Genomic DNA, 27451 nt, shown 5'->3' with positions numbered 1-27451 from the left:
ATGTGGCAAATATCTAACTATAGGACAACATGAAAATCTATTTCACAAATTCTTTTCGCAATGAGCATTCTTAGTGGATAATTAAAATGAAATTGTTTTGGTTTCTTCTTTAACATATGAACCAGATAGCTAAAATTCAGAACTGTTCTATTTCTTAAATTCCACAGCCCAATTAGTGAAGCGCATTACAAAAACATTCTCCTCATTCTAATCACAAAGTTGCACATCGGTACTCTGAGAAGTTCTTTTACACTGCAGAGGAAAGCAATCTAATAGCCAGGTCCTTCACTGGGGAAAAAGTATTGATAGATAACTTGATTAAACTTGAAACATGAGGCATGATATAATTTAATTGAATGATGATCAGGTCTCACTGATTTTTTTTGAAATATTGATTTTTCTCATACTTTTTTCCATCCCCACCTCTCAACTCAAATAGAATGTTCATTTGATACATCACAGTTCCAGAAGCACTATTGTCCTCTGGCGCCTCATCTAAACACAGTAAAAAGTCTGACAACACCAGGTTTTAGTCCAACCTATTTATTTGATAATATTCTCACTAGCTTTCGAGGGGACAGCCTCTTCGTCAGGTGAATGGAGAGTTAGGTTAAACATGATAAGATGAATTGAATGCATGGCTCAAAGCAATGTGTGGAAGAAATGGGTTTTGATTTATGGGGCACTGTCATCAGTATTGGTGAAGGTGGGAATTTTACCATTGGGACAGTTTTCAACTGAACTGTCCCGGGCCAGAACTCTCCATTCACCTGACGAAGAGGCTGTCCCCTCGAAAGCTAGTGAGAATATTATCAAATAAATAGGTTGGACTAAAACCTGGTGTTGTCAGACTTTTTACTGTGTTTACGCCAGTCCAACGCCGGCATACCCACATCATGGCCTCATCTAAATGCAGGGGAACTTGGCTTTCCACTGCAACCTGCCATTGACCCGGTCAGAGTTTTGCAACATCTGCTTGGGGGTGGCTAGGTACTTGCAGTGGGATGGGGAAAATCCAGTTGTTGTGGTCCATGTGGGTACCTAGACATAGAAAGGACTAAGAATGATTAGGAATTATAAGCAGCTGAGAGCTAAAATAAAAAGCAGCATCAAAAGATAATTTCTGGATTACCACCTGAGCTACCAGTGAATTGGTATAGGTTAAACATGATAAGATGAATTGAATGCATGGCTCAAAGCAATGTGTGGAAGAAATGGGTTTTGATTTATGGGGCACTGTCATCAGTATTGGTGAAGGTGGGAATTTTACCATTGGGACAGTTTTCAACTGAACTGTCCCGGGACCAATGTTCTAGCTAGTTGCATAACTAAGACAGTAGAAAGAATCTTAACTAAAAGTGGTAGTGGGATGAGGTGGGGGTCTAAAAAGAGGGATCCTATGAGGGAAATGTAAATTAATGAGAAAGGACAAAGCATTAGAGCAGGGTAGAGAAATGGATGACAACCAGAATGTGGCAGGAAAGGAGAAAGGGAACAAACCTAAGATTGCATCAACAAATAAGGACAAAGTTTACAAGAATGTTGAAAAGGCAGAATTAAAGGCTCTGTACTTGAATGCATACAATATTTCTAACAAAACTGATTAATGAATAGCTCAAATATGAATAAATATATTTTCATTTGATCACCATTTCAGAGAAATGGTTGTAAGGTGACCAAAGCTGGCACCTAAATATTCAATGGCATTTGATACTTAGGAACAACAACAGCTAGAAAAAGGTAGTGGGGATACTCTCTTAATCAGGCTAGTATGGGTGCAATTGTGAGACACAATCTTAGTTCTGAAGATTGAAGGAGGCTAATATAAAACTTATAATTTAAAACAAGGGGCTTTTATATTTACTATAATAAGCAGATTAGGTTAAGGTAAAGATTACAAGATGCCTTGTATATAGAATAAGGATTCACCATGTGCCCAATACAATTTGCAAGGGTATTGTCTGTATAACCACAATATAACGAAGTATTTTGAAATTAAACTGTACATATTTTGTAAACCTAGGCCAATAGGCAATTTAACTGCTCAGCATATTGGGAAATATACAGTAGCAGACAGACCAAATTCTTTTGCTGATAATAGGACTGGATACAGGCAAGGAAATTGACTCCCTTTACCAATTAAAATTTGCAGGTAATAGCAATATCCTTGAATCTAGATTCAGGTAGTTAGGTTTCTTAATAATGAGGGAAGAACTTTCAGGTGCAATGCACTAACGAGCTCCTAATCCTGCTGACGGTGTTATTGGTTAAGGTAATAATGTGTAATATTGTAATTGAACCCTCCAGTTTTGGTGACCAGCTGGGCTGGGAAATTGAGTTCAGAAGAGTATATCAATCTCATACTGTTATGTCAGAAAGGGTAGCTGGTACTTGCTGACTATCTTTTCTCCCAATTCATCCATTAGCCATAAACTTCTTTTCACTTTTGAACTACATGCTGTCTTTCAAAGTCTCTGTATTGGTTGAGTTCAGCTGACTACAAGACCCTGCAGAGGGACACTCCGGATCTCTGGAATTCTCTGCCCGTTGAAGTGGTGGAGGCTACCTCGCTAAGTATTTTTAAGACGCGGGTTGATGGGTTTTTGATAGGCAAGGGGATTAAGGGTTATGGGGAGAGGGCGAGAATGTGGAACTGAGCCACGACAGATCAGCCATGATCTTATTGAATGGCGGGGCAGGCTCGAAGGGCTAGATGGCCTACTCCTGCTCCTATTTCTTATGTTCTTATGTTCAAAGATCAAGATGTAGAGTTGGTTTGAGTAGAGATGGGAGTAGCTTATGGACTCTCTAACAGTATCTACACTGTAGGACAGTGTATAGGGTACACAGAAATAAATAATTGGAACTTGCAAGAAAGGTGTTGCAATAATCATGGAAGATTTTAATCTTCCTATAGATTAGAATCAATTTAGCAAACGTAGCCTAAAGGTTGAATTCATAAAGTATGTTCAGGACAGATTCTTGGAGCAATATATTCTAATGCTTCCAGGGAACAGGCATTTTTTGACCTTGTAATGTGCAATGAAACAGAATTAGTTAACGATGTCAAAGGAGCCGCTAGGCAACAGTGATCATAACATTATAGAATTTCACTTTCATTGTCAGGCTGAGAAGTGTGGGTCTACGATTTGCATTTTAAATCTAAAGGCAATTACAAGGGTATGAAGTCTGAGTTGGCTAAAGTGAACCTGGAAAATAGGTTAAAGAGTAGGTCAGTAGACGAGCAGTGACAAATACTTAACAGATATTTCACAATTCTCAGCAAAGATATATTCCTCTAAGAAAGAAAGGCTCTATAAGAATGATGTGTGACCCATGGCTAAGGAAATTAAAAATATTACATTGAAAGAAAAGCATACAATACCACAAAGATTAATGATAGGTCAAAGATTGGACATATTTTAGAAACCAGCAAAGAATGATTTAAAAATAAGAAGGGAGAAATTTGAGTATGAGAGAAAGCTAGCTGAAAATATTAAATAAAATAAGGATTTCTATAAGTATCTAAAAAGGAAAAGTAGTAACTCAAGTGAACAGTGGTCCCTTAGAGAGAGAAGGGACATTAATAATTGGAAGCAAGGAAATGGTGGAAGCATTGGCTAAGTAATTTTGTGTCTTCACAGTAGAAGACAAAAAAAACTCAAGAATATTTGTAAATCAAAAGATAAATGGAAGGGAGAAATTTAAAACAATCATTAGGGAAAGATACCTGGAAAACTATTAGAACTGGAAGCTGACAAGCAAGTCCCCTAGGCCTGATGGATCGGTCAAAGTTCTGTAGATACACTAGATTCCAGTGGATTGGAAAATGGCAAATGTAATCCCATTATTTAAGGTAGGAGGCAGACAAAAAGCAGCTGTCAGCAGGGAAAATGCGAGAATCCATTCTTCAGGAGGTAATGACAGGACCAAATACTGTCTATAGTTTTGGTCTCCTTATTTAAAAAAGATATAAATGCATTAGAAGCAATTTAAAGGAAGTTCACTTAACTGATTTTTGGAATGACGGGGGTTATCTTATGAGGAAAGACTGAGCAGGCTGGGGCTACATCCGTGGAGTTTAGAAGAATGAAAAGGGATCTTCCTGGAACATACAAAAGGGGACTTAATGGCGTGGATGTTGAGAGGATGTTTCCCCTTATGGAGAAGCCTATAATTTGGAGGCATGGTTTTAAAATTAGGGGTCCTCCATTTAAGACTAAGATTCGGAGAATTTCTTTCTCCCTACAGGGCTGTTAGGCGATGGAATTCTCTTCCCCCAAAGAGCAGTGGAGACCGTGTCATTGAATATATTCAAAGCTCAGTTAGATTTTTGACTGACAAGTGAGTCAAGGATTATGGGGAGCAGGCCGGTAGGTGGAATTCATGCCACAACCAGATCAGCAATGATCTTACTGAATAGCAGAGTGGGCTAAGAAGCTGAATGGCCTACCCCCACGCCTAATTATTCTGTTCTTGTTGACTAGACTAAATTCTAGGGAAGACATTGACAGTAATGTAATAGAGCACTAAACCCACAAAGACTCTAACTTCAGACTGGCAGAAACCCAGATTGACAAAGCCAACATTAGTTTTAAAATAATTTAAAAGGAACAAAAAGATAACTTCACTTTAAAGTGTCAGCATTATTAATCCTAAAATCCCATAAAGCATTATCCACAGTGTCATGCATTTGTAGCTAAAATCCTCTTCACTATGATCCATTGCCAAGTCACCAGGTTTCACAGACCATTGCATTGATATCATTACCACCTTACCACATTGTCAGTATTTCCCTCCTCTTAAGAAAATATGCCCCCACTCTAATGAAAACTCAGTATTATGTCAGGGAATGCAATCGGTGCCTAAAGAGCCACACTTGACACCAATTGAAAAATAGAAAAACCGCACTTGAACAAGAGTTGCATCCCATTCACTGGCAAACTGGTGTATGCCACAATTAGTATGGAATTGTTTAATGCCCTCTTTCATCACCTTAGTGTAACAAGGTTTGATACTGGAAATTATTTTCTCCTTTGAGGTGTGTTCTTACCTGTCACAGCTATTGCACAGAAAATTGAGAATGGCCAGGAGCAAGAAGGCACAAACAATGGCAAGCAGACTCCAGAGAATGAATTGGTGTTGTCCACTGTCAAATATCCCTGGCATAAGTCCATCATTGTCAACAGAATTTGGAGCCATTTGGAAAAAAGAGTCAGATTTCTACTGTCCAATGACATCAGTATGGAAATACTTCTGTATTACCTGTAACACAGAACACAAAATAATTCTGATTAATTGCAATACTGACAGGTTTTTAAAATGGGAGAAACTTTTGCTTGCATATGCTCCAGAAAACTGTGTTCGAGAGAGAGCGCTGAGTGCAAATCATTTGTTACACAAAACATACAGGAAGGAATTGACAGAGTGTCAGTTTCAGAGAGAAAACAGGTATGGAACTCTCCAGCTCCGCAGGCCTGTTTTCTTTCCAGATTTTGTCACTTTAAAACTGCCAAAAATAAAAATGGGCAGAGATTCTTATTAGAGCTTGGAAATGAACGGATACCTGGATCACAAAAACAAATATTAATCTCCACCACTACCCCTGCTAATCATCGCTAGAATGCCCCTTTAATCTACCCACCCCACCATGGAGATATGTGTCCTCTCCCCACCCACTCCCACGATCATTGCCAGCATGCCTCCTCACCCCCTTCCCCCGCAATCATCCCCAATATTTTCCCCCCCTCCATTACATCCGCACTCCACAATCATCTCATCAACATGTGAAAATCTCATGAGGTGGGGAATCTGATGAGGGGAGGCATTTATTAGATTTAAATTTATTAAAATGTTTTGAAATCAGGTTCACTCTCATTATGGGCATGAACCTGATTACACTGGAGATGGCAGTCTTGCCAGCAAGATTTGAGATTTCCAGGTTTCGTCAGATCGAGTCCTTGTGGCGATCTCATGAAAAGAGATCCCGCCCTTATTGTTGTGTGTTCTGGATCCCGAGTTATATGCACTTTAGGATATGTATATACTAAATTTCATCGGGCTACTTTTTCATAGATGCTGCAGGGACTAAATAGGTGCAATGCTAGAAATCTGCTCAACAACCCCTTTTTTAAAACAGAACCTTTTTTTGGTTCTGGCTCTCTGCTTCATTATTTAAGAATGTCACATCACCCTTAAAATGTCAAACTGTTGGTACTCAGTTACTAGATTTCATTTGACACAAACAAATGTAACTGAATTAATGGTGGACTGATCTGCCTGTTATGTTGATCATATTAGATTTTGCATGAAGAGTCATAAACAACAGATTCTTCCAACTATAAGCAGTGTCAGTTCAAAGTCTTATTCTAGAGGATTATTTATGGCAGATTTAGAATTAATTCCCTTCTCTTTAACTATTCAAATAAATCTGTTCAGCAAAGTGCAGCTTGTGTTTTCTTTGGTTTTGCTCAATAAATTAACATTAGAAAAACATAATCTCCTGTTAATGAAAAGAGCAAAAGCTGCAAAGGACCTGAAACTACCCACTACTTCTAACTTCCTCACAAACTTTCTGGTGACCCTTTTAATGAGATCGCAACATTACAGACTTAGTAAAACAGCGAGTTTGAACAAGTATGTTCTGACAATGCAGTATGAACAAGCAGAAGTTTAAGTGCACTGGGCTCCTTGGCACTTGATGAAAGCTTTTGTATTTGCTCCCCTCACGTTCCAAAGATGCACATTTTCATTGCAAACAGCTATTAATAAGTTGGAATCAAGTGTTTAATTTACCAAAAGAAAAATTAAAACTTAAAATTTCAAATATTTCTGCAGATGAACATACTGGAGTTGTTTCATATCTCTAAATTCTCATAACCTGTTTGAAGTATTTATTTCCCGTGAACAATAAATTCAATTATTTTGAAGTTTTATCGCCACGCTTCATTGCCCTCAACAATCTGGCAGGTGGTGGTGTGTCACTGAGTTTGTTCAATTATCTAATTGTATTCTTTAATCTTTCTTCCTGTTGCCCTCGGATTCATTTTGACTGCAGAAGTATTTTTGATTCAACTTCTCCTTTAAGTCTGTGTAGTATTTGTGTTTTCAGTTAAAAAGAGCATGGAGCCACATCAAACATTTATAAACAGCTGTATATAACTAGTTAGAGAATGAAGGGAAGAAGTCAGGATCATTTTCCCACCTCATTTTGCCTCTGAAGTAGGGGTCCCTACAGTTCACTGTCACTTTGCAATGACCAACATCACTCAGATTGTAGCTCGCTGTTCTGCTTGAATGTGTATTTTTGTCGTGCAGCACTGGGTGATTACCAAGTCATACCCCAGATAACATGCAAACATTTGACTGTAGCACACTCATTCATAAACCAATGCACTTTATATGTAAAAGTAAAATTTATAAACACATAATAAAACTTATGAAATTACAGTAACTAAACAAAAGGCAAAGTCTGAAGACCAGTATTAGAAGACAGCAATCTGTGCCACTGACCTACTTAAAACCGAACTGTTGACAGTGAGGAAGCCTGAACTCACTGATTTGTAAGACCACGTATAATTCGGGAAGTGGAGCAGGACATAGAAAGGAGTTATAAGGAGATAGTCACTCCTAGGAATAAGTCTTGGGTCACTGCCAGGAAGAGGGGCAAAAAGCAGTTGGGGGGACAATCCCCTGGGGCTGTTCCCCTCCAAAATAGGTTCTCGGTCCTGGAGGCTACAGTTGAGGAGAAATCAACTGGGGATAGCCAAAGGGAGCAGGTCTCTGGGGGTGAGCCTATTGGCAAGCCTCAGGTGGTTAGGGGTAAGAGATTGGGCCTCGTGATTGGGGACTCCACGGTTATGGGGACGGATAGGAGAGTTGGAGGTAAGGGTAGGGACTCTGGGCTGGTGTGTTGCCTACCAGGGGCTGGGGTCCAGGATGTATCGGACAGAGTATTCAGGACTCTTAGGGGAGAGGGAGATCAACCCCAAGTTATAGTTCATGTGGGGACACATGACATAGGGAGATTAAGGGAAGGGGATATTAAGCAAAGATTTATGGAGTTGGGATGGAAACTCAAGGCGAAGTCAGAAAGAGTAGTTATATCTGGACTCTTGCCTGTGCCACGGGATAGATTAGAGAGGAATAGGGAGAGGGAAAGTTTGAACTCGTGGCTGAGGGGATGGTGCAGGAGGGAGGGGTTCAGGTACTTGAGCAATTGGGGCTCATTCTGGGGAAGGTGGGACCTCTATAAGAGGGATGGTCTACACCTGAACCAGAGGGGAATCAATATCCTGGGGGGTAAATTTGCAAAAGCGATGCAGGAAGGTTTAAACTGATTCGGAGGGGGGGAGGGATAGTGAGGAAAGGGGGTGAAAGTGAGGGGGGCATAGTTGGGGAATGCAAGGCACGGCATAGTGGGGGTGGGGCGGAGCAGGGTTTGAAATGCGTGTACTTTAATGCGAGGAGTATTCGCAATAAAGTGGATGAACTTGCAGCGTGGATCAGTACCTGGGACTTTGATGTTGTGGCCATTTCTGAGACTTGGATAGAGCAGGGTCAGGAATGGATGTTGCAGGTTCCGGGGTACAAATGCTTTAGTCGGAGTAGAGAAGGTAGAAGGGGGGGTGGGGTAGCATTGCTAGTCAAGGACTGTATCACAGTGTCGGAGAGAAAGTTTGATGAGGACTTGTCAGTTGAGGTAGTATGGGCGGAGATTAGAAATAGGAGAGGAGAGGTCACCCTGTTGGGAGTCTTTTATAGACCTCCTAAAAGTTCTAGAGAGGTTGAGGAAAGGATTGCGGAGACAATCCTGGTTAGGAGTGAAAGTAATAGGGTAATTGTTATGGGGGACTTTAACTTTACGAATATTGATTGGAGTTGCTATAGTTCTAGCTCGCTAGAGGGGTCAGTGTTTGTACAAAGCGTGCAGGAAGGTTTTTTGTCTCAGTATGTAGACAGGCCAACTAGAGGTGAGGCTATATTGGATTTGGTGCTGGGAAATGAGCCAGACCAGGTGCTAGACTTGGAAGTTGGTGTGCATTTTGGTGATAGTGACCACAATTCGGTTACGTTCACCTTAGTGATGGGAAGAGATAGGCGTGAACCTCGGGTCAGCAATTTTAGCTGGGGTAAGGGCGATTATGAGGCTATCAGGAGTGAATTAGGAAGCATGGATTGGATTAGGGGATTGCAGGGACTGGGAACATCTGAAATGTGGAATTTTTTCAAGGAGCAGCTACTGCGAGTCCTTGATAGGTATGTCCCTGTCAGGCATGGTGGATTTGGTAGATCTAGGGAACCGTGGTGCACTAAAAGAGTTGAGTCGATGGTTAAAAAGAAAAAGGAGGCTTATGTTCGGATGAGGTTGGAGGGCTCAGATAGTGCACTAGAAAGCTTTAGATTGGCTAGGAGGGAGTTGAAGAGTGAGTTGAGAAGGGCTAAAAGAGGACATGAGAAGACTTTGGCTGATAGGATTAAGGAGAATCCTAAGGCGTTCTATAAGTATGTCAAGAACAGAAGGTTGGTCAGGGCAAGATTAGGGCCAGTTACAGACAGCAGGGGGAAGTTGTGTGTGGAACCGGAGGAGATTGGAGAAGTATTGAACCAATATTTCTCTTCGGTGTTCACGCAGGGGGACATGAATATAGCTGAGGAGGACATTGGGTCGCAGGGGTGTAAAATAGAAAGTATTACGGTTGATAAAGAGGATGTGCTGGAAATTCTTGAGGGGCTGAAAATAGATAAGTCCCCTGGTCCGGATGGGATCTACCCTAGGATTCTCTGGGAGGCTAGAGAGGTGATTGCAGAGCCTCTGGCTCAGATCTTCAGGTCGTCATTGGTCTCTGGTGTAGTCCCGGAGGATTGGAGGATAGCGAATGTTGTCCCATTGTTTAAGAAGGGGAACAGAGACTTTGCCGGGAATTATAGACCGGTGAGTCTTACTTCTGTTGTGGGCAAGGTTTTAGAAAAAATTATTAGGGATAGGATTTATAGTTATTTGGAGTGTAATGAATTGATTAGAAATAGTCAGCATGGTTTTGTAGCAGGTAGGTCGTGCCTTACTAACCTTATTGAGTTTTTTGAGAAGGTGACCAAAGAGGTGGATGGGGGTAAGGCAGTTGACGTGGTATACATGGATTTTAGTAAGGCGTTCGATAAGGTTCACCATGGTAGGCTTCTGCAGAAAATGCAGATGTATGGGATTGTGGGTAATCTAGGAAGTTGGATCAGGAATTGGCTATCAGATAGGAGACAGAGGGTGGTGGTGGATGGTAAATATTCATCATGGAGTGCAGTTACGAGTGGTGTGCCTCAGGGATCTGTTTTGGGGCCACTGTTGTTTGTAATTTTTATTAATGATCTGGATGAGGGTATAGTTGGGTGGATTAGTAAATTTGCTGATGACACCAAAGTTGGAGGTGTGGTAGATTGTGAGGAAGGGTGTCATAGTCTGCAGGGAGACTTAGATAGGTTGCAGAGCTGGGCCGAGAGGTGGCGGATGGAATTTAATGCGGAGAAGTGTGAGGTAATTCACTTTGGTAGGAGCAACAGATGTGTCGAGTATAGGGCTAACGGGAGGACTTTGAATAGTGTGGATGAACAGAGGGATCTAGGTGTGTGTGTACATAGATCCCTGAAAGTTGGGAATCAAGTAGATAAGGTTGTCAAGAAGGCGTACGGTGTCTTGGCGTTTATTGGTAGGGGGATTGAATTTAGGAGTCGCAGTGTAATGTTGCAACTGTACACTACTCTAGTGCGGCCGCACTTGGAGTACTGTGTGCAGTTCTGGTCCCCGCATTACAAGAAGGATGTGGAGGCGTTGGAGAGGGTGCAGAGGAGGTTTACTAGGATGTTGCCTGGTATGGTGGGGAGGTCCTATGAGGAGAGACTGAGGGATCTAGGGTTGTTTTCGTTGGGAAGAAGGCGGCTAAGAGGGGATCTTATTGAAACATATAAGATGATTAGGGGTTTAGATAGGGTGGATAGTGATAGCCTTTTTCCTCGGATGGAGAAAGCTAGCACGAGGGGGCATGACTTTAAATTAAGGGGGGGTAGCTACAGGACGGATGTCAGGGGTAGGTTCTTTACCCAGCGGGTGGTGAGGGATTGGAATGCCCTGCCTGCTGCAGTTGTAGATGCGTCTAGTTTGGGGGCGTTTAAGAGATCTCTGGATAGGTTTATGGACGAAAAGGGATTGGTATAGGCTAGTGGGTCATTGTTTTTGTAACTGGTCGGCGCAACATCGTGGGCCGAAGGGCCTGTTCTGCGCTGTAATGTTCTATGTTCTATGTTCTATGTTCTACCTCAGAATTATGGATGAGAAAGGGCTTTGGTTTATCTTAATTCATCCATCCAGAGGGATCCAAACACTGCCATATCTGATTTTACTCCAGCGTATACTTTACTGGCTAAACTCGATTAAAAGGTTTCTGTGTGATTAATAAGTTACTTTGCATAAGCTGCTCTCTCAATTGTTACTGTTTCAAATTGGCTAAGGTGATCCACAGCATGCTCAGTTTAATGCACCAATGGACTTAGGCTGCAAATGCAATATTAAATCTGTCACTTGATTACTGTGTTGACTCAATAATCACTTATCCCTGGGAAGGGTACTTCAAACGAATATTTAAACAGTCAATGTACTTGTACAATATTTTGGACCATATTTACCCCGCAGACGTCACGCATAACAATTCTTTGTGACTATGAACATCTTAAACAATTGATGTAATATTACAAAAATATCACTGCATTTTAGCAAGCTAAAACCACTCGTGATATGGGCAATGACGTCAAGTTACAAAGTGGCGCTGTAATTTATGTATACAAAATAAAGATAGCAACAGCCAGCATCTCACCCATGTCACAGAGTAAAAGCAAAATGTATCAGTTTTCTTCATACATCAGTGCACGCACCAAGTTTATTGGTGTTGATAGGATATCAGTCAGCTCCACTACATTATTCTCAATTTGGCACCAAGAAATGTGACCGCTTTCTGCCAATAATGTGCAATGCAAAGAAAGCAAAAGCAAATAAATATAGTTTTCTGACCTATGGAGGGAGACTTATAGACATACAAATGGACAAGTAATATTTGACCAAACAGATTTGTGTCCATTTTATCTGCATTATATTAAAGATTGATATGAGTACTGAGTGCAGTGCAAAATTTGCGAGGAACTGACTTAGATGTTAACCCATGATTAATAAAATTATTTTCTAGTTTTACTTTTGACTATATTTTCTTTCGGAAGGAAATATTGCAAATGAGTACTGGGTAAGGAGCTTGACGCTCAGTCATCCAAGAGCTATTCAATTATCTGCCACTTTTTCATCTGGGTTGATTGCGAAAAGGGAAAAAATCTTAAATCTTCCTTTTTTCCCCTGCAACCTAGATTATGGGATCGGGGTGGCAGGAGGGGGATTTGGGTTGAGCAGTGGTGCAAACAAAATCTTTGTTGCATGCCTCCTTCTTCTTACAATCCACAGGCTTTTAGATCTAAAACAGTTTATCCCTTAATATAAATCAGATTTGTCTTCCCTTTGAATTCAATTTGTCTTCCCAAAACTTTAGAGCACTTTGGAATATGGCTGATTTTTGTTGCATGAGAGTAACATGGGCCAGGCTGTCTTGCTGATGGAAGAAGGGTGAAAAATTAAACTAAATGGATTTGTATAGACTGCTTTTGGGAGTGGTCAGCATGGAAATAATAATAATAATAGATTCAGTAAAGAGAGGTTAGAGATGGAATACTAATTGAAAGGAATGAAAGGGTCAAGGGTGAAAATTTTGAGTAGTAGTAGATTAAAAAAATCTTGAAAGGAGGGCATTGGCTGAGCACAAAGAATCAAAGATAATTGAGTGGTTAGGATTTGGTTGGCATGGAGCTTGAGGATGTAACATGTAAGTCTTATGGAAGAAATTAGTTTGGACAGGCGATAAGATGGGAGAGGAGCTGCCAAATAATACAAGACAAGAGTAGAATAGGTTGGCGATGGTGATCAAGAATGAAAGAGCAGGTATCAACTACATAGTTGGTCTCCATCTCAGACATTATGAATGGCATGAGCTGTTCCCATTGGATATACGTGGCACTACAGAATTGAAAGTTGAGGATAGTTGATTGCTGTGATGGATGGAAGGCTGTACTGCAAGTAAGGAATTTTGGAGCCTATTGATAGTTTTTTTTTGCAAACAGCAAGAGATGGTCAGCTGCTGTGGGATGTAACACAAAACCAGCTCCAATAAACTTTGACAAAGTGTTATCGGGGCTCAAAACATCAGCTCTTTTCTCTTTTCCTCACAGATGCTGCTAGGCTTGCTGAGATTTTTTCCAGCATTCTTTTTGGCTTCAACAACATGGTGGCTCTTCTAGTTACATATAAATAGATTTGAAAAATGCAATTCTGTAGTTACAAATGGAACACATTGCAAATTTACCAGCCTGGAACTCTGAATAAATTTATGCAGGATTCTTGAATTTCAACCATACAATTTGTTTACAAATAGCTCCAATGATCATTCTTCATCTCTAGCTTGTGTTGGCTGAAAGCAGAAAGCCTGGAAACTATTTGCAAGCAAGCCATTTGGTGTCAGAATTTCAGCTCCATTATAAAACCTGTTTAGTATTACAAACACAAAACAGCTCCCAAGAAGTACAAATCCTGGGACAAGATAACTTTTCAATTAAGGATCTCATTTTCTGAAACCAAATCTACATTTCGCTGCACAGCAGATTCCCCAGTTGGACAATTTGAGTTGTGATTTATCTCTTGCTGATGCATTATTTTTTAAAAAAAAAGGACAATCAACTTTCACAGACTGCTGTTGGCTACAGACACCAGTATACCTGTAAATCAGCATAATTTGACTGGCAGCAGCTATGGCTATATTCCTTTTAAAACATACTACCTACCGTACATATGTGAATCCTCTGCCCCTTTTAAATTTTATATTTAACATATGTTACGATCCTAGGCCAGACCTCCAGGTTTTTACTGAGATCCAGTTAGGGACTAATAACATTTTGTTTAAAGTAGACGTTGTTTAAGACACTTGCTCAATAAATAAAACCACAAAATTCTACAGGTTTGGAACTCACCAACATAAACTTTATAAGGTCGGAAAGATAAAACAATTTACAGTATCTATTTTATATTCAGGGTACATATGAGGTATGAGGTACATGTGAATCAACAAGATAACTGTGATCAAACCCACTACAATATACAATAAACGGCAGATATGACCAATTCAGTCCATGGCTTTCTTAACACCGTCAGTAACCAGGTCAACCAATCTCATTGAAACTCAATCTCTCACAAAGGTTTCCAGTCTTCATCTTGAAGATTAGCTTTAGTATTCTCTCAAAGTCACAAATTTGTATAGAATCAACAATGGCCCCACCTTTCAAGGTTTCATTCTCACTTCCTGAGATTTTGTTCCCTGGATTCTTGACTATACACAAGCACCAACTCACAAGCACAATTTCAGTTCTTTGACAGTGCCAAGCAGAACGTTATTGCCCCAAAAGGGTATCCTTGCCCCAACAGCCTGCAACACGGAAGCAGAAATCTTCTTGAATCCTCTTCACTTAAAGACTGTTATCTGCAACCCTATAACTATCTGGAGCCTTTTTACTCTGCTCCTCTGTTTTCAGTCCCTTTCCCTTGTCTTTGACTCTTACTTTGGGACCTCTTCCTGTCCCCTTTCCTTGTCCCCTCTCCTTTTGCGACCTCTCCCTGTTCCCTATCTGGGACTCTTACTGGCAGTGGCATTCTGTTCCCAGTCACACAAACGCCGTTTTTGTGCCGTTTCTCTTCTGCCTCAGGTACGCTGAGCCCAAAGAACATCAAAATACCAGTATGCCCATGCGCAAATGCTGAGGTCCTTTTGGAATTTAAATTCCCAACCTCAACTTTCAACATTACGATAAGTTTAACTTTCATAACACACATCCGACACTCCAATTTAGTGCGCATTTTCAGTGGTATGCTCTTTCCAATGAGACATCATCCAGAGATCCCATTTGTCTTCTTAGGTTGACGTAAAACATTCTATGGTTCTATTTCAAAGAGCAGGGGAGTTGTTCCTCAAACAATATTAAAAACAACTTATCTGGTTGTTGCCACATTGCTGGCTGTGGGAGCTTGCTGTGCACAAATTGGCTTTCATTGCAACAGTCCAAGGCATCCTGTGGTCATGAAAGGAACTAAATAAATGCATTTTCAATTTTTTAACACTCCCATTGCTGCGGTCTTCCAACATGTTTTAATTTCAAGGTCTCCTTGTCATGCACACGAATTAGCACATATTTCAACAGTTGGTACACACTGCATGTGAAATTAACTCAAGATCAATTTATATAACTGTTTGCACAAGTTCCTCATTTTTTCATGAGCCTAATCACATCTTGTAGGGAAAATTAGAGATTAAAATCTCACCCATGAACCTTTAAAATTTTGGAGGCAATGTAGCTCTACATGATCTACAAAAGGAGTGCTTCAAATTTGTGAAAAACAGCAGCATGTAACAGACTTAAAAATAATTTGCTTAAACATGTTCTGCATCAGTCTAAGCTCTGTGTACGCAGAAGTGTTACTGCCTCCCACTGTTCGTACATGGAATCACATCACTTGTTCTTTTTCAAATAGAGGGTATGACTTCATCCTCTCATTTCTAAATCTACACATTAAAGTTGACAATTTCTATTCAATTTGAGCTTTTTTAAAAAAATTAGTGCAATAGTGAATCACAAAAACACTGTGCATATGTAGAATTTTTAGTGACTAGAGTACTTTTGGATTTTTTCAAAATGTTGTTCTCAGACTGATGCTAGCAGGGTTGCATTTGTTGCTTACCCTCAGTTGTCCTGAAAAGATGGTAATCAGCCATCTCCTTGAATCAGGGTGGGGACTGCATTTCCATGCTGGTGTTAGGTAGGAAATTCTGGGCTATGGATTTAGCGACAATGGCATAGATATAAAATAGACAGGATATGCTTGGGGTGATGGTATTCTCGTAACTGTTGCACTTGCAATTTGTTCTGGTCATAAGAAAGTGAAAGGTTTTTAACACAACCTTGGTAAGGTGCTGCAGTGTAACTTTTGTTTGCATGTACTAAAGTCACATTATGCTAATAGTGATGCATGGTATTAGGCCTGGTGACAAAACACCAATTGAGAATACTGCCCTATCTCAGATTGTGTGAAGTTGTGGGTGCAGCCATGTGGGTGAACATTAAGTATTACACACACACAGATCTTTAGTTTATAGATGGTGGTGATGATTTGGGCATCTGGAGATGTGCTATTTGTTGCCGGTTACTCTATCTCGCTTTTGTAATCAGTGTTGATATAGTTGGTCAAATTAAGCTTCTGGACATGTTGATCCCCAAGATGTTAACACTGATGTTTAAGTTGTTCAATAGGCAGCATTTATATGGCTTAAATTGTACCTGTCATTTTGGAAATAGATCAGTGTCATTGCTTGATTACACTGAACCAATTGGATCTGTGCATAACCTTTGTCAATTAATAAAATGAAAAATAGAACTATAAACATGTGGGTATATTCTGCAAGTTTCCTCACTGTCATTAACCATTGGTTCTGACGATGTGCAGTCACTACTGACTAGTAATTGGAAGACTATCACCCAAAGGTTCTCGTCATTGTCTCCCATTATCCTGACTTGAAAATGTCATAGAAACCTATAGTGCAGGAAGAGGCTATTGTGTCCACTGTGCCTGTGCTGGTTCTTTGAAAGAGCAGCCATGCTTAATCCTTGCTTTTTGTTTGTAATCTTGTATGTTTTTCATTCTCAAACCCTTTTAAAGTTATGGGCACAGATTTCAACACCTCCTCAGGAAGAACAATCCAGATCCAGACAACCGAGTGAAAAAATTATCCTCATCTCCCTTTAATTAACAATTTTAAATCTGTGACCTTTAGTTATTGATTCAATCACCAAAAGATAATGATTTTCTACTTGTACTATTAACACCTCACATCATCTTGCTAACTCCAATTAGATCATTTCTTAACTTTCTCAGTTCCAAGGAGAATAGTCCTTAAGTTTCAAACCTTTCCTCTCATAACTGAAGTCCCTATCACTGTCAACATCCTGGTAAAACTATTCTATACATTTTTTATGGTCTTTAGAACCTTCCTGAAGTGTGGTTCCCAGAATTATTCATAATACTTCAGTTGACGTCCAACCACTAAATTCTAAAGTTATAAACATGATCTTTTTGCTTTTATATTCTATCCCTCTATTTATAGAACATAGAACACTACAGCACAAACAGGCCCTTCGGCCCACAAGTTGCGCCGATCACATCTATACCTGCCAAGACATAGAACTATCTGTAACTCCCAATGCCATTAGATCCCATATACTCATCCAGAAGTCTTTTAAAAGTCCCCAGTGAGTTTGCCTCTACCACCACCGACGGCAGCCAATTCCACTCACTCACCATCCTCTGAGCGAAAAAATTTCCCCTAACATCGCCTCTGTACTTGCTTCCCAGCACCTTACACCTGTGTCCTCTCATAGCAACCATTTCAGCCCTGGGAAATAGCCTCCGAGAATCCACCCTATCTATTCCTCTCAACATTTTATAAACCTCTATCAGGTCGCCTCTCAACCTTCGTCTCTCCAGGGAGACGAGACCTAGCTCCCTCAACCTAAGGCATGCCTCCCAATCCAGGCAACATCCTTGTAAATCTCCTCTGCACCCTCTCAATAGCTTCCACATCCTTCCTGTAGTGAGACGACCAGAACTGCGCACAGTACTCCAAGTGGGGTCTGACAAGGGTGCTATAAAGTTACAGCATTACCTCCCGACTCCTAAACTCAATCCCTCGATTAATGAAGGCCAGTACACCATACGCCTTCTTGACCACACCCTCCACCTGCGAGGCCAATTTAAGAGTCCTATGGACCCGGATCCCAAGATCCTTCTGCTCTTCAACACAGCTAAGGCTCCTATCCTTGATATTGTACTCCTGCATCCCACTGGTCCTGCCAAAATGGACCACTACACATTTATCCACGTTGAAGTCCATCTGCCACTTCTCCGCCCAGTCTTGCATCCTATCAATGTCACGCTGCGACTTCTGACATCCCTCCAGACTATCCACAACACCACCAACCTTCATATCGTCGTAAATGCAAATAACCCATAATGTTTTTAAAATGTCAATTTGTTATGCCTTCTTTTGTGTGCATCTGGACACCAGATTCTCTGTTCATCTAAATATTTCAAATGGTGCCATTCATTGCAAATTGTCTTTGCATACAAGTCATTTCAACATGCATCACATCACACTTCTCTGCATTGAACTCCCACCCACCTGACAAAGGAACAGTTAGTTCCGAAAGCTAGTGGCGTTTGCTACAAATAAACCTGTTAGACTTTAACCTAGTGTTGTGAGACTTCTTATTGTGTTTACCCCATTCCAACGCCAGCATCTCCACCTCTTGAACTCCATCTGTCATGCTTTTGGCCATTTCATGAGCCTGTCACTGTCATCTTGAAGAAAATAATGGTCCTCATCACAATCTACTAAATTGCAAATTTTGTATCTACAAATTTGATAATGCCCTTCATCTGAGTCTAGTTGGTTTATAAATGTTGAAAAAAATGGTGCCAAACTGCCCACTGGGAACACAATTACATTTTCCAATCCTAAAAAAAATCCAACCCCCAACATTGGCATCCTGTCACCGAACTAACTTTGTATTAATATCACAATTTTTCTCTTAATTCCACAGATTTCCCCTCCTCAAAGAATTCAAATCAAGTCAGGCATGATTTGCCTTTAATAAATCCATGTTGTTGGTGCATGCTTTTCCAAAGAATTTATTTTGTTCTTGATTCTAGTTTCCAATTGTGTATAATTCATTAGTTTATCCCTCTTTTGCTTCTTGAATAGTGATATCGCATTAGCAACCTCCAGGGCCATATCACTCCTCCTGCACCTAATGGGTATTGAAAGATTTGTTTAAACATTAATTGAAGAGATATGAATATTGTTATAACCACAACACATGTTAATCGCTGAGCAAACAAAATCCCAGAGGGAAACTTGGCTTATGAGCCAGAATTTTTGTTTATATTCTGAAAATGATAAGAAAATGTATTGATCTCTGCAGCAATAAGTTCATGAACACTTTTGGGATTTTTAAAATGAAAAGTAAAACACTTCCCAACAAGAAGAAAAGAAAACTTAAGTGCACAAGATTGCAGTTATATTCTGAAAAGTAGTCTTACAAAATATTACCCCCAAAATACTCCCCACTTGGTAGACTCACAAGTAAACATCTTCCAGGCAACACTCCTTTATAGATATTTAACTAGCAACATTCAGGAATATTCCCAAGGCAAAGCTGCTGCAGCATTAATACAAGTTTACCACACAACTTCTCAAACTCACTTCCATTTTGCTGTGGAAACCTAAGAAACTTCAGAACAAGACAACTTTTTGCTCAAGACATTTTTGGCTTGAGTGGATGGCTGATTCAAACCTCACCCTCTATTACCTGGAGGTATTCCCCACAGAGCCAACCCCAAATCACCTCAACATCTCTTGTTAAATACCCTTCTTCCCTTTCAGTTTCAAATCCATTGTTCTCAGCACTTTTTTGAACTCAGTTTCTCCAAAATATAAAAAATGTTTTTATATTTTCCTAAGGGTGGTGGAAGGAAAATTTTCAGACTGGAGGCCAGCTACCAGTGGTCTACCACAGGGATCAGTGTTGGGTCCTCTGCTTTTTGTGATTTTTATCAATGACTTGAAAGAGGGGGCTGAAGGGTGGGTTAGTAAATTTGCTGATGACACCAAGATTGGTGGAGTAGTGGATGAGGTGGAGGGCCCTTGCAGGCTGCCAAGAGACATTGCTAGGATGCAGAGCTGGGCCGAAAAGTGGCAGATGGAGCTTAACCCTGATAAGTGCGAGGTAGTTCATTTTGGTAGAAAAAACTTGAATGCGGATTACAAGGCCAAAGGCAGGGTTCTGAGGAATGTGGAGGAACAGAGAGATCTTGGGGTTCATATCCACAGATCTCTGAAGGTTGCCACTCAAATGGATAGAGCCGTGAAGAAGGCCTATAGTGTGTTAGCGTTTGTTAACAGGGAGTTTGAGTTTAAGAGCTGTGGGATTATGCTGCAACTGTACCGGACATTGATGAGACCACATTTGGAATATAGAGTGTTCAGTTCTGGTCATCTCACTACAAGAAAGACATGGAAGCATTGGAGAGAGTGCAGAAGAGATTTACCAGAATGCTGCCTGGTTTGGAGGGTAGGTCTTATGAGGAAAGGTTGAGGGTGCTGGGGCTTTTCTCTTTAGAGCGGAGGACGATGAAAGGTGACTTAATAGAGGTTTATAAGATGAGAGGGATAGGTAGAGTGGACTTGTAGAGATTATTTCCTCAGGTGGATGTAGCTGTTACTAGGGGGCATAACTATAAGGTTCATGGTGGGAGATATAGGAAGGATGTTCGAAGTAGATTCTTCACTCAGTGATTGGGGTGTGGAATACACTGCCTGCTACGATAGTGGAGTCGGACACTTTAGGAACATCCAAGCGGTTATTGGATAGGCACATGGAGTACACCAGAATTATAGGGAGGGGATAGCTGGATCTTGGATTTGAACATAGCTCAGCACAACATCGAGGGCCGAAGGGCCTGTACCGTGCTGTACTGTTCTATGTTCTACATTCTGAGGCCTCCATTTTAGGGTCAATTAAAATTTAACAACCTTTTCCTTGTTTATTTATAAAACCTTTGAAAGTTATAAAAAGCCTTTTATACCCCTTTGAAATTTAACAGCTGGAAAAACTAACCCCTCTCTTTCTCTTAATACAAATTTCTAAACTTTATAAATCCACTTGACCCTAGCTTTGTTACTACTGCATGCATTTAACGCCTTTACACCTTTTCATCTCTCAATTCTCCCTAACAATTAAATCATTTTACAGAGTCAAACAGCCTTCTTTGCAGAATAACACCATATTCCCTAAACATATTTTTAAAAATAACACCCATCTTCACAGTATCATGCAAAAGGCAATATTTATTCCTCATTCCTGCAATGGAGTGACATTCTAGGCAACTTTAGATTCCAATTAAATGTCAAGCATATTGCTGTTGGTATGGGGTCACATGCAAGGCAGACCAGGAAAAATGTCAGATGTCCTTCACTCAGGAGATGGGTTAACCAGATGGAATTGACGGCAGTCTGGCAGTTTCAAGCTGCAGATGACCCCAATCTAACCCCAGTTGCACATCCAAAGTGATGATTACCATGCCATGTAAGGAAGCAGACTGAGAAGGAACTTCAAAGTCTATTTGATCTTAACAGTATTGAGAAAATTGGGGATCAGCCTACTCTTTGGGTCCCACTCATACAGCTTGTCAAGAAGCCCAAGAGCGAGAACAAGATTAGAATCTGTATTGATTTGCAGTTATCAAACCAAACCATGTAACAAGAAAGACACTTGACGTTGACAATCAATTACATCATAGAGAAAGTACATGGTGCTACCGTTAAGTTTAGCCTCAATGCACTTTCAACAATCCACTTTGCAAACTATCTCCTTGTGCAGAGCATCAGATACTCAAATTATAAGAGCACAACTTCCATGTTGACTATCAGCCAGGCAAGCTTAACCCAGCGAACAATCATTCATAACATTCATTGCCAAGAGCCAGTCCTATTCATCTTGAGGAAAAGGTTACTGAATAAAGTCTTAACTACATAAGTCTAAATGCACAGCCAAGTCACTAAAAGTAGCTTACATCAAAGCAGCAACAAGACAAGATGAGGTGTTGCAACTATATTTGACAGGTATGGAATTGCAAACTGGAAAGACGTGATCGAAACAGCGTCTACACACAAAATCACTCCTACACTACAAGATTTTCACAATGTCAAAATAAGCTCATTATTATAACCACAGCTGATCTTGAGTTATAGAATGACTGTACTGACATCCCACACTCATTGAAGGAATGTGCTGTCGACAAAGCATGTGAAGGTCACTACGGTACTGTTAAAACCGAATTCCTTAGGAAAGGGGTATGGTTCCCAAGAATTAGCTGCATGGTAGAAAAAAAACAGCGTCTCGCATGTCAAGCAACCACAACGTCAAATAATTTGTTTGTGATCCTTTCAAGATGTCTGAACAACCTCCAAGACTATGGATTGAGGTTAGTATTGATTTTGCTGACTTGCACACTGGTGAACACTTACTTGTTGGCACTGACGACTACTGCATATCTCCCATCATGAAAATGGTTATGTCCACTTCAAAGAAAGCAGTCATCCAAAAGCTTGACCAGATTTTTGCCTTGCTTGGAATCCCTCATGGTGAGAAGTGACAATGAGCCTCTGCCATTCAACAGTGATAAGTTCAGTAAATTTCCATACCATTAGCAAAATTCACACCCACTGGCCAAGAGCCAATGGAGAAGTTGAGAGATTTGTGAGTACCTCGAAAAAAAAGTGATACAGCTACAGCTGACAGCAAATCATAGAAAGTAGAGACAAATTGCTTTATTGGCAATTAGAGCTATTCTGCACTTGACTACTGGAAAACCTCCAGCTATACTCAACTTTGCACATCCTATGCACACACCGCTTCCTGAGCTACCCTGTGGAGCTAATGAACAACATGTATGCGAACACAATTGAGAACAGAAGGACCGAACAAAGTGAATGCACAGCGAAACATTAAATTCAACACCAAAGCCAGGAGGTAACAAGCATGTAAACAAATTTGTCAGTCTTCAAAGCACAAAAAACATAGTAATCAACACGGAATCTGATTCTGATATTGATGCCTCAGATAAAAAACTTGAGTTAAATGAGATCACACCTGATGTTAGACAATATCCAATTTGTGATTAAAAACATCCCTTATATCCAAGTGAGTTTGCGATGACATAGGCCATTTTCACTTGGTGAACAGATCTTTCATCTCATTGCAGATAACTAAGCATTTTTTTTAAAATTAACACAGAAGAAGTGAGAATACGTAATAAATTGAATGTACAAATGATGTTTAAGTTTATTGTTTACACTTTGAAGACAAATTATTGAAACATGTTATGTCTCTTATTTACTAAGGTTGGAGGAGGATGTTGTGTATTAGTATTTGAAATTGCCATGTATAAATTTTGTTCATTTGATGTACCAGCAGATGGAGTCTGCAGGCAGTCGCAACATATGAAGTTTTAAAGTTTATTTATTAGTGTCACAAGTAGGCTTACATTAACACTGCAAATAAGTTATTGTGAAAATTCCAGAAGCCATTTTAATAAAGAAGCCTTTAATTCTGGCTGTTTCTAATCCCAAGAACCTCATAACAAGTATAGTATGGATGGCTTCGAAATTGCTAAAGATAAAGCAGAAAGCTTTGCGATTGATTGTTGATTCAGCTTTTAGTATGCCAAGTCACTGAAGCAAAATTCCGAATTATATAGCTGAATTGAGTATTATTCAGAAAATGTCATGCTAAAACCGTTCAACACCCGATCAGAATATAGCTTCAATTTGGTGTCCAGAAGTGAGCATTAAGAGGCAAGGGGAACGTTCAAATATGGATAGTGCTTCATAGTATTAATGGATTAAGTTTATAGCTCTTTAACTTGAGAGTTAGATGGTACAAGGGGGTAGTGCAGTTTTATTGATGCTGGGCGAAGATACATGCATGGTCACACTTATTTGTATTAACCTTAGATAGGTAAGAAAATTAAATTTATGCACTTTTGCCACTAGATGGTGCCAATGTTTTAAAAGACAAATTTTAATATTTTAATTTCAGAGTTTTAATTTCACTTCAATGTTATATGAGATACTCAGTGGAGAGTCTTTTGAGCCATGGTTGACCTTATGATATTGCAACAACATGCATCTTACAAGACACCGAGCAACACTGACATCATAGTCCAAAAGACTGAAAAATAGCATGGCCGAGAGTTGATAACGTGCCCTCCAATTAAAGACAAAATTCTATATTCAGACTTTAATACAAGAATACTGCAAGCAGGATGCAACAGAAAACTCTTGGTCATTTATGAAAATTGGCCAACACAAAACACAAGGGAACCCTCCAACAAGAAACAAAGGTTTGGTTTTAATCCACCGTCTCTTTATGCCCTCCAATGAATACCGGAAGGATAAATCTGAGGACTGTTCCAATTGTTCAATCCCAAAGATTCAGTGCTTTGCCACCTGACTTCTCAAACCCCTATAGATCATACATGTCTTAACAATATCCCCACCTCTTCTACCATCCAGCTGGTTTTCAACTTCAAATGCCTTGGGAACTTTCTTCTAACTCATTTAACATCTCACAAATAAGAATAAAATTGCTCTTGTAGTACCCAAGGACTCTCATTATAGCACCAACAAAGACTAAAGCATAAAACTTAGCTATACCTTGGAGTATATTTGAATTCAGAACAAACATGTACGCTACTTTGATGAATCCAATATAGATCTGCTTATTAAGTTTCTTTGCAACTGAAGCATCTGGATAAGCATATCTACTTCCCAGTGAATTAAAAATTTGAAGAAAAAATCTAGTTAAATAGTGGAACTTCTATTATCCAACACAATGAACAATCTCCCTCATTTTGCCAGACAACAGAAATTGGTATATAACTGAGGGTTCTGTTAAACGCTCATCTTGCATGGACCAGCTGGCAGGGGTATTCGCAGATATCTTCAATCTCTCTTTAAACCAATCTGAGGTCCTATCTGCTTCAAGATGACGACCATCATCCTGGTACCAAAGAAAAGCCAAGCAGCATGGCCTCAATGAATATCATCCAGTGGTTCGACATCCATTCTTATGAAGTGCTCTGAAAGGTTAGTCATGGCACGAATCATTTCCAGTCTCCTGGACTGCCTGGATCCACTACATTTTGCCTACTGCTGCAAAAGGTCCACAGCAGATGCCATCTCTCTGGCCCTGCAGTCAACCCTGGAACACCTAGATAACAAAGGCTCCTATGTCAGACTCATATTTGTTGACCACAGCTCTGCCTTCAACACCATTATTCCTACAAAACATCATCAAACTCTGTGGCCTGGGGCTCAGTTCCTCCCTCTGCAACTGGATCCTGAACTTCCGAACCCACAGGCAGCAATCAGTAAGGATAGGTAACATTACCTCTTCCACAATCATCCTCAACACCAGTGCCCCACAAGGCTGTGTCCTCAGCCCCTTACACACCTATGACTGTGTGGTCAAATTCCACTCCAAAGCAATTTTCAAGTTTGCTGATGACACCACCGGTGGGTCGAATCTCAAACATGATGAGACAGAGTACAGCAATGAGATAGAGAATCTGGCGAACTGGTGCAGCGAAATAATCTCTCCCTCAATGTCAACAAAATGAAGGAGATTGTCATCAACTTCAGGAAACATAGAAGAGAACATGTCCCTGCCTACATCAACAGGGATGAAGTAGAAATGGTTCAGAGCTTCAAGTTTTTAGGTGTCCAGATCACCAACAACCTGTCCTGGTCCCTCCTTGCTGGCACTATAATTATTAAAGCCCACCACCAAAGCCTCTACTTTCTCAGAAGACTAGGGAAATTTGATATGTCCACTATGACTCTCACCAATTTTTACAGATGCACCATAGAAAGCATTCCTTCTAGTTGTATCACAGCTTGGTATGGTTCCTTCTCTGTGCAAGGCCTCAAGAAACAACAAAGTCGTGAATGAAGCCCAGTCCATCACTCAAACCAACCTCCCAACCATGACACTGTCTATACTTCCTGCTGCCTCAGATAAACAGCCAGCATGATTAAGGTCCGCACACACCCCAGACATTGAGACGTATAAGATGATGAATGGGATGGATAGGATAGAGGTGGAGAGACTCTTCCCGCTCAGAAAGGACTGTAGGACTAGGGGGCACAGCCTCAAGATAAAGGGGGGGTGCGGTTTAGAACGGAGTTGAGGAGGAACTTCTTCACTCAAAGGGTGGTGAATCTCTGGAATTCTCTGCCCGTTGAAGTGGTGGAGGCTGCCTCGCTAAATATTTTTAAGACGCGGGTTGATGGGTTTTTGATAAGCGAGGGGATTAAGGGTTATGGGGAGAGGGCGGGAATGTGGAACTGAGACACGACAGATCAGCCATGATCTTATTGAATGGCGGGGCAGGCTCAAAGGGCTGGATGGCCTACTCCTGCTCCTATTTCTTATGTTCTTTTTCTCTCTTCCACCTTCTTCTGTCAGAAACAAAATACAAAAGTCTGAGGACATGGACCAACTGACTCAAAAATAGCTTCTTGCTTGCTGCCATTAGACCTTGAATGGACCTACCCCACATTAAGTTGATCTTTCTCTACACTGTAGCTATGACTGTAATGCTATATTCTGCATTCTCTCCTTTTCTTCAGTATGTATGGTATGCTTTGTCTGTATAGCACACAAGGAACAATACTTTTCACTGTATACTAATACATGTGATGATAAATCAAATCAAACATTGATATATTAATTTCTATTTGTTCTATTTAAATTTAGGAGTTTGGTTAGATAACGTACAGATAAGATTAACAAGACATTTTTGGAAAACTTGCTGGCAGCCAAACTCTTGAAATTTAAATCTTGACGAGTTTCTTGACTCGGAGTGAAATATAAGGGATACTTGATTTTTGCTGGCACTATATATACAGTTAACATGGCAATGCGGCACAGTGGTTAGCACTGCTGCCTCACAGTGTCAGGAACCTGGGTTTGATTCCTGGCTTGGGTCATTGTCCGTGTGCAGAATCTATGTTCTTCCTATGACTGCATGGGTTCCCTGTGGGTGCTCCGGTTTTCTCCCAACACCCGAAAGACATGCTGGTTTGGTGCATTGCCCATACTAAATTCTCTGTGTACCCAAACAGGTGCTGAAGTGTGGCAATTGGGGGATTTTCACAGTAACTTCATTGCGATGTTAATATAAGCCTACTTGTAACTAATAAACTTAAATGGATCCATGGATCTTTCCTTATCAAGGAACCAAGTCTATTTATACAAAATATGGTCTAAATCATTAAATTAAATTTTAACTGATTTATGCAAAATCGAGAACTAATTCTCATGAAGTCATAATCAACTGTAAATATGTGATGAGTAGTTAAAAAACCACTTGAAAACCCAACTCTACCCAGCTTATTTGTGTATTATGGCAGGCAGTATTATTTGAATATTTGGTTTCCATCTTCCATTTTATCCAGGGCATTTTAGTTGCAGTCATCTACAAAGATTTTTTTAAACTGTTCTCCAATATAAATGAACAGTTTCGAAAACAATCTGAAGCAGCCAATATAGATATTCTCTTGTGTCCCCTCATAAGGGCGTGTTCCACACAAAGAAACCAAAAATTGCAGAAGCTTTGTGGGAGAAATTTGTTCATGTGATGTCAATG

The 27451-nt window shown here is 40.3% G+C and overlaps 1 protein-coding gene across 5 annotated transcripts in view; it reads right to left on the bottom strand.

Moving 5' to 3' along the window:
* The window catches only part of pag1 (phosphoprotein membrane anchor with glycosphingolipid microdomains 1), a 165865-nt gene that overhangs the window by 38831 nt on the left and 99583 nt on the right, over nt 1–27451 (bottom strand). For all 5 annotated transcript variants that reach the window (XM_080194042.1, XM_080194040.1, XM_080194041.1 and 2 more), the window contains one exon: nt 5054–5265. In XM_080194042.1, the coding sequence (XP_080050168.1) occupies nt 5054–5202 (149 nt within the window). In that variant the 5' untranslated portion in view covers nt 5203–5265. The remainder of the gene's footprint in view (nt 1–5053; nt 5266–27451) is intronic.

This window comes from Carcharhinus amblyrhynchos, chromosome 8 (assembly GCF_965287045.1).
Source record: "Carcharhinus amblyrhynchos chromosome 8, sCarAmb.v2.hapA, whole genome shotgun sequence".
Lineage (NCBI taxonomy): Eukaryota > Metazoa > Chordata > Chondrichthyes > Carcharhiniformes > Carcharhinidae > Carcharhinus > Carcharhinus amblyrhynchos.
The sequence above is the reverse complement of the archived record's forward strand: the minus strand, read 5'-3'. Positions and strand labels throughout refer to the sequence as shown.